Consider the following 11,038-nt stretch of genomic DNA (forward strand, 5'->3'; position numbering starts at 1 on the left):
GAGGCATGGAAGTCTGTCTTGTGTTGTGATGGTGATGGATGTTGCTCTTTAGTATGGACTCTGACCACTGCTTGAACTCATAATGCGGGGGTGCCACACTTGCTGCATTCAAGCTCTACCTCTAGGACGTCTTCTCACATGTTGTGCAAGCTGTGAACTGTGCCGGAAGAGCTTGGCACCTGCAGACATTTCCATGGTTCCTCTCCAGCGTGGATCAACTGATGTCCACTGACACATGAGCACTGAAGACAGGCTTGGCCAAAGTCATGCTTTTGTGCCTTACCTGACATGTACAGAGGGCTGAGTGCATAGTAAAGATTTGCAACCATGGTACATTTGTGAGTTTCTGTTCCAGCAAGAATCCTGATAAGAGGCTTTTACCATAGGGCCTGTTTACATCCAATGAATGTGTGACGTTCCTCTCTATCACAGACTAAGTTACTAAGCCTTAAATGAGGCCTGCGTCACTCTGTATAGTCATTACACACGGGAGATAATTTCTCCACTAGGAATTCTCTGTGGTCTTGCACGGTTTGAATGCTGACTGAGACTTTCGTCTAATTCATTTGTGGTTTTATTCTAGGATGAGAAATTGACAATGTGCACAATAGGAAATGTCAGTGAACACTTTGCCTAGCCCTCTTGGTGTGGATCACTTTATTGGCGAGGCCAGATGAACCTTATAGGGTTTGCAACCCTCATCACATTCATTGGGTTTCTCTCCACCATAAATGCTTGATATGTGAGATGTCAATGTTACTGAAGACCGCAACACATTTGTTGCATTACTATTTTCCTCTTCTGGGGTTTAGGGATTGAACCCAGGGACTCAAAATGTGTTAGGTGGTCATTCTACCACTTGGCTACATCACAGCCCTTTATTTCATATTTAGAGAGTCTCACCATTATGTCCAGACTGGATTTGCACTTGCCACCCTTCTGCCTTTCTCGGAAAGTAGGTGAGACGCACCACCCCTGCACTTTGATTACACGACTATGGCTTCTCTACACTATGGATCCTGCGGTGATGGGCTAGGGATGAATTCAGACTGAAGACCTTGCCACAGTCATTACATTTGTAAGGTTTCTCCCCAGTGTGGATTCTGCGATGACATGCTAGGTATGAATTTTGACTGAATACTTTGCCACAGTCATTACACTTATAAGGTTTCTCTCCCGTATGGATTCTGCGATGACATGCAAGATGTGAACTGCGACCAAACACTTTGCCACATTCATTGCATTTGTGAGGCTTCTCCCCAGTATGCATTATCAGATGTTCTGCTAGGTATGAGTTGCGGCTGAAGACCTTGCCACACTCATTGCATTTGAAAGGTTTCTCTCCTGTGTGGATTCTTTGATGATTTGCTAGGGAAGATTTGTGACTGAAAACACTGCCACACTCATTGCATTTGTAAGGTTTCTCTCCTGTATGAATTCTCCGATGTTGTGCAAGGTGTGAAATGTGACTGAAGACCTTGCCACACTCATTGCATTTGTACGGTTTCTCCCCAGTGTGGATTATCAGATGTTGAACGAGGTACGAGTTGCGACTGAAGACCTTGCCACACTCATTACATTTGAAAGGTTTCTCTCCTGTGTGAATGGTTCGATGTTGTGCAAGGTGTGAAATTTGGTGGAAGACCTTTCCACATTCATCACATTTGTAAGGTTTCTCTCCGGTGTGGATTCTACGATGACTTGCCAGGTGTGAAATCTGATTGAAGACCTTGCCACATGTATCACACTTGTAAGGTCTCTCCCCAGAGTGAATTCTCTGGTGGTTTGCCAGGTAGGACTTCTGACTGAAGACTTTGCCACAGTCATCACATCTGAAAGGTTTCTCTCCAGTGTGGATTCTCTGATGTTGTGCAAGGTGTGAACTGTGATTGAAGACCTTCCCACACTCGTTACACTTGAAAGGCTTCTCTCCAGTATGAATTCTATGATGACTTGTAAGATTCGATTTTTGAGTGAAGACCTTGCCACATATATCACACATAAATTGCTTCTCTCTTGTACAGAGTGTCTGATGTATAGTACATTGTGACTCTTGAATAAAGGATTTTCCAAACTCATTACATTGGTGAGCGGCTGGAGGAATGTCTGTTTTTGGTTCTGGTATAAACAAACAAGAACCTATAAAATCATGTTCATATTTATGAGAAATGTTTGCTTTGACACTAGAAGGAATTCTTTGGTGGGCTGGAAGCAAGGAACCATTGTCGAGAGCCTGCTCACTATCGATCCATTTATGAAGGTTCCCTTCATCTTGAAAGGACTGTGGTTCAGGCAGATATGACTGAAAGCTGAATCCAAGCCAACTGTTGATGAGCACCTTCCCTGCATCCCTGCCTCCACGTTCACCTCTGCAACCAGGGGGACTTTCCTCTTGAGTCATAGAAAATCCTGTGTGATGTCTTCCTACATTGCTCCAACAACATAAGTCCCATGTACTCTTGCGGGTTTCATCCAAGCATGATCCTTCAATGGCACGGCCGTCACATGTCTTCAATGTCACCGTGTGGACTATTTCTCCTGTACAGCTGTGCTGATTTGGTGAACATTCCTTGATGAAACTTTCTGGAGTAATGTCTAGAAGACAAAAGAAACCACAGGTTTATGACTAATTACTGAAGCAAAAATATTATCTTACACATAAATATATAAGGTTATACCAAAGTAATACTTGTGTTGACAACAGTTATGAGGATTACATGATCATGATTTTATTGTTCAGAAAAAATATATGGAACTGGACTTTTACAGAAGGAAAGCTTGTTTACATGTAATTCATGTAATCAAAATGTCTTTAACAGGAAAACTTAGTTTAAATAAATTCTGACCAAAACACTCCTGCTGTATCAACTAATTAAATAGGGACCTTGATCATGGACTTTGCAGGCCCCAAAATGTGAGAAATAAACTGCTGTGGTTGAAGTGAATAAGTCTATTGGATTTCTAATAGTAATTGGAAGTGAATTGACAGGAAAATGACCATCTCATCAAGATCATGAGAGAAGGCTGACAAATCTATTCAACAAAGGAGACTATGAATCTTTAGTATAAAATATGAGACATTCTTTACTAATTTACAGCACTGACTTTTAAAAACCTAGAGGTAAATGAAGAATGAAATCATGGCATTGGCTGGTGGGTGGAATGGAAAACATTGGGCTAGGTGAAATGAGCCAGACTCAAAAATTGAGGGTCAAAGGTTGCTCTCATATGTAGAAACTAGAAAAAATAAGGGAGAAAAGGGGTTAGAGGAGGTGACCAGACATCATAAAGATACAGAGAAGACAGGGGAAAAGAAGAAAGAGAACAAGAGGAGGGAGGAAGGAAGGAAAGGGAAGAAAAAGGGAATGAATTTAACAAAATCAGGTTACACTCATATATAAAGATAACAAAGGGGATATCATCCTCATGTATACATAGAGAAAGTTTAGAGGGAGAATAGGGAGAAGGAGGAGAGGAGGAAAAGGAGCTTGAAACCAAATTCCTTGCATGTAAAGCCAGGAAATGGACTTCACCTTAGCCCTGACCCCTCCCATTGCCAAAGTGCCCCAACACTACTTAGTGGGCAGCTGCCTCTCTGCCCATGTGAGCTCTTACCTGCGTTCACACCCTCCACACATGCCCACTCAATTGCAGGCCTGGATATTTCCTCTGGGCCATTCACAGTCCAGGGCTCCCTCTCTTGCTCCAACCAGGAGAGGACACTCAGGTCTGAAGGACACATTCCTGCTTGTAAAGAGAAAGGAAGCTGATGCACTGTGGCTTCTCCACAACCCAGCCCTATCTGCACGTGAGGAAGAGGACATTACAGAGGGATACAGAAAATATTTCACTATATCATGTAGGTATCTACCTCTCTTCCTAGAACCACTGAAACAAAAGCACAGGCACAGAAAACAGGTAATGGGTATTTTAATTGTTGTTGTTGTACCAGAGATTGAAATCTGGGAGATTTGACCACTGAGCCACTTCCCTAGCCATATTCTGTATATTATTTAGGGTCTCACTGAGTTGCTAAGTACCTCACTTTTGCTGAGGCTGGTTTTGAACTTGCAGCAATATTTCTGATCCTTGTACCTCAGCAAACCAATCCACTGGGATTGTGGGCATGTGCCATCGCATCTGGGTAGAACTGGATGTTTTAAGAGTCGGCTGTGGGCTTTATGTTGTGCTTCAGCTCTGGAACCACCACTGCAGTATCATGAAGGGGACAGAACATCTGAAGGAAGGGAACAAAGTGCAGAGGCTGCACGATGAAGCTTTCTTTAACCTGCACCAGGGCTTCAGTCACTCAGTCAACTCAGAGGATCCCAAACTCAAAGGGGAAACACAAAGGTATGCACTGAAGATCCTGGCATGGGGCAGGTGCAGGGTGGGGAAGTCAAGCTCACCCAGGGAGACCAGGTTCCTGTAGGTCTCCAGCATCACGTCCCTGTACAAAGCCCTCTGAGCAGGGACCAGGCACTTCCACTCCTCCTGGGAGAATTCTATGGCCACATCCCTGAATGTCAGCGGACCCTGAAATTAAAACAGACTTCACAATGGGGCATTGGGGACAGTTACAATCTTCATGCAAAATGTGAACCACAGAACCCAGGCATGGTGGCACATGCTTGTATCCCAGCTATCCCCAGGCTGAGGTGGGAACATTGTAAATTGGAGGTGGGACTGGGAAACACAGCAAGATCCTCTCTGAGAATGAAGAACATAGGAGTAGGGATGTAATGGCAGAGGGGACCTAGGTTCAACCCCATTACTGCAAAGAAGAAAACTAAAGTGAAATGAGAAGGGAGGAGAAGTGTAAGCATGAAACTGATTCAAGTGAGAAGAGCTGCACTGTGAGGCTGTAAACACACATTTGGTATCTGTCTGTCTGCTGATGTCCACCTGGAATCCCTGGAGAGCTAAGAAAGAGTTCTGTGCTAGTGAGAAGACAGGTGCCAAAGCCCCCTAGAGAGCTTCACGAAGGGGCTTTACCCAGAAAGCCTCAGGCAGGAGAGGCAGTTGTAACACAGTCCTGACACCTACCTCCAGGGAAGGGAGAGGGACTGAAGTCCCAACTGATCACCATCACCCAGGATGTAATCAAGCCTGCCTACATAATGGAGCCTCCATAAAATCTCAACAGGACGGGGTGAAAGGGTGTTCAGATCAACGCATGGGTGGAGGGTCCTGGAGGGTGGCGCACCACACAAAGTCATGTGAGCTCCACGTCCTTTGCCCACACCTTGGCTATGCACCTCTTCCATCTGCGTGTTCACCTGTCTCTTCTCAACAGGCGTCACCACAAGGCAAATGCAAGTCAAGTCCTTCACAGATTTACAAAGCACTCTGACCACTTTTTGAATGTGAGGAGGGGATGAAGGAAGCCCCATTTACAGCAGGTCATTCTGAATCATGGGCCATACTTTTGCCAAAGACTGACATCTGAAAAGCGGGTACTCTTGTGGGACAGAGACCTCAGCTCTTGCATCCATCGAGTATCTACACAGACAGTGTCAGGATTAGATGAAATGACAAGGTGCCCTCTGAAGAACTGCTGGCCTGGTTGTGGACATAAACCCTCTCATCTGGGATCACAGAAGATTTCTGGGTGCGGAGTATATACGAGGAGAAACTGAACTTGCTTTGCCTATATTCTCACATGATCTGGTATATTTGAGCATGTTAAATCTCTCTAGTTGTGCTTTATTACACTTTTCCTTAAGATAAAATACTCGCTACATCTGTATAGATGTCTTCCTTACAGACACCACAAGAAACATAGTAGCTGGGCACAGTGTACACAGCTGTAATCCAAGACTCGGGAGGCTGATTCAGGAGGATTCGCATTCAACACGAGCCTCAGCAACTTAGCAAAACGCTGTCAAAAAAACAAACAAACCAAAACCAAACCAAAACAAAACAAAACAAATCAAGACTGGGGATGTATTACAATGGTAGACTGGCCTGGGCTCAATTCCTGGTTTAAAAAAAAAAAATAAAGAGAGGAAAAGAAACATGCAGATGCAAGAAAACACAGGCTGCGTCTATGAGTGGAGACCACATATTCCACACACCAGATGATGCTCAGGTCTGGGTGAGCCAGAGCATAATCTGTGTCCTGAGAAGATAAGTCCACCCTCGGTGGACAAAGCAAAATCTCAACAGCAGGGGAGGACCACAGAGCAGTGACCTGCGTGGTGACACTTTTTTTTTTACACACCTTTTCCTAAATGCTTTACACGCACTAACTTATACAAAATGGCCCAGGAGAGGAAGAAGGATTCCTATCATTCTGAACACATCATACTGTCACAGACGCCCTAGGAAATTTCCCTTGGATCAAGGAATACAAAATTACAGAGCAAAACCCAGCCGAGGTGATTGGAATCAGAGCTGAACCTGAGCAATCAGAGACTTAGGGGCAGAGACTGTGCAGTGAAAACCGACAGCAGGTTTCCTACATGAGAGACGTGGACCAAGTGCAGGGCAACACCATGCATCTGCCCGGCAGGTCCCTGCAGGTGCACAGGCAGGGGCGGGCACAGGAAGGCGCCCCCACTACTGGCAGCACATTCACAGCCTAGGGTAGAACCAATCCGATGCAGACGAATGCAGGCGCCTCATTTTAAAAATCATAAAACTTACTTAGGGTACTCTGGTCTGAACTCGGGTGCTTCACCACTGAGTGACACTGCCAGACTTTTTTGTTGTTATTGTTATGGGGGATTGTCACCAGGATGCTTAACCACTAAGCCACTACCCAGCTTTATTTATTTTTTCATTTGATACAGATTGGGTCACAAATCTTAAAATTCAGTTTCAGATACTTGAAAGGACCCCAGTTTTTTTTTTCCTGTAAATAACAGAATAAATACAGAAGCCAACTGCAGAGGAAAAATTAACACCCCAAAATAAGGGAAAATGAAACACCTCATTCTTAACCAACCAATGGTAACAACAAAAACAGAATGCAGAAAATATCTAAAACAAAAGTAAAACAAAAATAAACATACCAAATCTTACAGAATGCAGTGAAATAAATAAAAATAAAAACAAAAGAAAGAACTTAGGGTAGTGAAACTTTACAACAAGGAGGAAGAAACCCAGGTCAACTAAGCATACACCTCCAGGGGAAAGAGCCAACTGAAGGCAACAGAAGCAAAAGGCAGGAAACAATGAGCACTAGAGTGAGAGAACTGATGTGGAGGACAGCGACACCACCAAACAGCACACTCACTTTTTTAAAAGATCAACAAAAATGACAGAGGATTCCCAGGACCAGACCCAGTGGCACCTCCTCATGGGTTCCCTGCCACAGGTCACAGTGGGATGGAATCTAAGCACAGAGGATGGGGTAAGGGAGGCCCAGGGGAGTGCAGGCACACTTGACAGGCAGGAGGCCACAGAGTCACGGGAGGCCAGCAGCTCCCAGGCCCAGCACTGCACAGGGGACTCAGGACCACCTGAGAGATCACTGTACCTCAGTGACAGCCATTCCTGACTCCTTTTCTTTCCTCCTCCTCTTCAGGGCTGTTTCCTCAGGTAACACGAGTCTTCACAAGTCAATCCTGGAAGGAGGAAACGGACTGTTTACTGGCTGCCCACTGCACAGCAAGACCCAGGCCTAGTAGCTCTTGCAGGGAGGAGCACAGGAGGCTTCTCTGACTCCTTCCTCTGGGCCTCATTTCCCTGCTGGTGAAGTCCACAGGCTGCACCAGCGGGGACCTGGGCAGCACTGGGCTCCCCTTCAGGGCACCCCCTAGTCCTGACCAAAGTGAACCACACCTCTGACCCATCAGCTACCATCAGATCTCAGGCTGACCCCAGTACCACTCCGGAGCTGGTACTCAATGCTGGTACAAAGAAGAGAATCACCCTCAAATATTATTAAGGCTGGGCACCAGCCTCACCCCTGAGTGGATGTAAAATGACTACTCACACTTCAGGGAAGCCAGCATGGAGCACCTCCCTGAAGGGCAGGTCGAGCCCATCACCCACCTCCTGGCTCTGGCCATCTCTTGGACCCTTGTTCTCATCAGGATCCAGGTGTGGACAATAAAGGAGCAGAAAGAGACAGACACCGCAAGCTGCATGGACCAGAGTGGGGGCAGGTTGTGGCTGGAGTGTGACAGGAGCTGGGGGTCAAGGAGTCTCCATGGAGCAGGTGATGTCATAACAAAGACCTGAGGGCTTGGACACCTGCAGCCCAGGGGCCAGGTAGAGGACTAGGTAGAGGGACAGGACCCAGTGAAGGCCCTGAGGCTGGAGCAATCTCTGGCCAGGAAAAGGAAGGAGGCCCCTGTGGCTGAAGGTGAGCAAGCAGAGGACACAGCAGGAGAATGGGACAGAGGCCCTGGGGAAGCAGAGCAATCAGGAGCCAGGTCTCTCCCCATTTGTCTCCCAAGCCTCAAGAGCTGTGTGTACTCTAGATTCCTTTCTACTCTGAAAAACTCATGTGATTTTTTTTCATTCTCCTATAGAATAAAAAAAAAAAACACCTGCCAATGTCATAATACATTGTACAATTTTGATATATGTGGAGGTGTCCAGCCAAGTCCCCCAAGTAGAGGCTGAGCTTCCTGAGATGTTGAGGACTATGCCGGGGAGGCGTCTGAGGAGCTCAGGTCATGGGAGGAACATGAAAGTGGAAAGGTCCCCTAAACATCCCAGCATGAAGTTTAGGAGACAATGGCCAGAAGATTCTAGGGTTCATGGGAGCAGTCTCCCAGAGAACTAGAGACAAGCTGAGCAGAGGTGCAAGGCTCCACTGTGGGGCAGCGCCCCAATCAGAGAACAGTGTGGGGCCTGGCAGCAGAGGAGTTGCCAAAGTGATCCTTGGAGGAATCCCAATGAATGCAAGCAGAGTTTTAAGATAAGGAAGATGTCTGCAGAGCTAAGAAAAAAGAAGAGGGAGTCATCAACTGGGCAATGTGGTACTGACATGAAGAGATATGAGGACAAGACATTTAAAAAGGAATACAGAAACGGTGATGCCACAAAAGACTGTGAAAATTAAACCATTAGCTTAGGGTGGATGAGAACGCTTGATTGGAAGATGTCACTCCAGAACTAGAAGACAGTGTATATAAACAAATTTTCAGCATGCAAATGTAGTCTAAAAGGGGAGTCCACATTACATTTACATTACATTTGATTAACAAAGTGTTTTATCTTTTAGAGACAGAAGAATGGAAAACAAAAGAGGCTTTATTTCATGTGATTGGAAATACTCAATGCCAGTGTTCTGAGGACAATGACCAAAGGATTCTGCATGTGGAAAACTGATGATACACACAGGAAGGACACCACACCATTTTCAGACTGTGAGAGGGGCACAGAATGCTTGATCTCAGGGTCAGCACCAGCCAGAGGCAAAGACACACTCTCTTCAGGCAGCAGTGAGACACCAGCCTTGAGATGGGAGGGCAGCTTAGACAAGATCTCTTCCTTTTACTGTCTGATACAGGAAAAACCCATCCTGTTTCAACTGCTCTGACATTCCCCAAACAATACCACCTCTCTAGTCACTAAAATGCATATGTGGTTGTTCAATAATGACCAGCTCTCTGCCAGACTCCTCCCTGGTATTTCAGAGTTCCCAAAACACCCTTCTCGGGTTCAGTCAACCTTTAGCATGGCTCTTTCATCTGCCTGTACCTCTGTAACCTGTTTCACTTTATTTGTAACAAGCATGCAAACAAAAGTACCATGTTTCCCTCCAGGTGGTGAGCAGGGGGTCCCAACTTCTCAAGGTGACTGGCAGACCATGTGGGGCAGTGCTGTAGGAGAAAGCTCTGTGTCATCTGATGCTATCTCCAGGTAGCAGTAGCCAGATCTGAATGTCATTACAGAACAGTGATTTGGCAGGTGGCACAGACACCCTTTGTTGGTGGGGAGAAATCCCCACACATTTACGTGACTAGAGGTGAAGAACTCTCTGCTGAGTGGTCACTGTTGCATTCAGCCCGACAAAAGCAAAAACACTTTAATTGCCCTTTCTATCTCCTACACTCCCTACATGACACCACAAATCAGGAAAAGGAAGGAGGGTGACCCTGGACACAATGAGTTCAGTCACTGCCTTCGGGCTGGATAAGGGAGCTATCCTAGAATTTTAAAATACACAAGCCTCATGGACAGTAGTTTTGCAATTTCTTTCCTCACCTCTACTGTGCTCCATACCACCCCCACAGGGGAGAGCATCCTGCTCCCTTTGCTTCCCTCTCCTCTCCTGGTTTCTCTCCTTCTTCCCTCTATTCCTTCCCTCCATCTGAACTTCCCCATTTCTGTAACTCCCTTCACCTCCAGTCAGTCTTTCTGCCCAGTCTTTGTCCCCAATCTCCACAGATTTCCGCCTCTTTCTTCCCCATCCACACTCACCATCTGCCCTGCTTGCTGCAGGCCCCTAATCCCATGCTCTGGATGCCCACATTCGGAGACCTCCTCTCTAAGGTGCTCCTCTGGGCTCCCCTTGTCACCTGTTACCCGTCTTCTTATCCCAGCACCACAGCTGCCTTCTGCCATGCCTGCAGATAATCTGTCATCTTTCCCACACTCTGCCTGTGGTCCCTCCCGGATTCTGTCTCTTTCTATGTCTTTCATCTCTCTAGATAGCTTGAAGTCTCTCCCTTGTTCTGTCCATATCCCTGTGTGGCTGTCCTTCACCTCTCTGGAGTTTTCGATTCTAGATTTCTCCATCTGCTTCTCTCTGCTGCTTTATGGCTTCTTCTTTCACTCTTGTGCCCTCCCTCTGCAATCCCTTGCCATCTGTGTAAGGTCTCTCTCTGTTGTCTCCTTTCTCTCACTTGTGGTCCAGCTCTTTGTCCAGAGCCTAGTGCCACACATCGCAGGGAGGGGGACCGTCTGGGATGCCCACCTCCAGGGGAGCCTATTTTCCCCTGGGGTGGAATCTGTGCACCTGCCCAATTAGTGTTCTGTAATGACATTGAGATCTGGCTGTTGCTACCTGGAGATGGCATCAGATGACACCCTGGAAGTCACCACACAGGCCCAGGTCACCTCCTGCAGACAACAG

The 11,038-nt window shown here is 46.4% G+C and overlaps 1 protein-coding gene across 1 annotated transcript; it reads right to left on the minus strand.

The window, feature by feature from the left end:
• Positions 1 to 338: 338 nt before the first annotated feature.
• On the minus strand, positions 339 to 9,784 carry LOC144250390 (uncharacterized). The gene is made up of 5 exons (XM_077793179.1): positions 9,711 to 9,784; positions 7,484 to 7,571; positions 4,410 to 4,536; positions 3,616 to 3,744; positions 339 to 2,595 (listed from the first exon to the last, which is right to left on the minus strand). Exons 2-5 carry the CDS (start codon positions 7,496 to 7,498, stop codon positions 995 to 997), a joined length of 1,872 nt encoding a protein of 623 aa, XP_077649305.1. The 5' UTR covers positions 7,499 to 7,571; positions 9,711 to 9,784; the 3' UTR covers positions 339 to 994.
• Between the last annotated feature and the right edge of the window lie 1,254 nt (positions 9,785 to 11,038).

This window comes from Urocitellus parryii, chromosome 15, assembly GCF_045843805.1.
Source record: "Urocitellus parryii isolate mUroPar1 chromosome 15, mUroPar1.hap1, whole genome shotgun sequence".
NCBI lineage: Eukaryota > Metazoa > Chordata > Mammalia > Rodentia > Sciuridae > Urocitellus > Urocitellus parryii.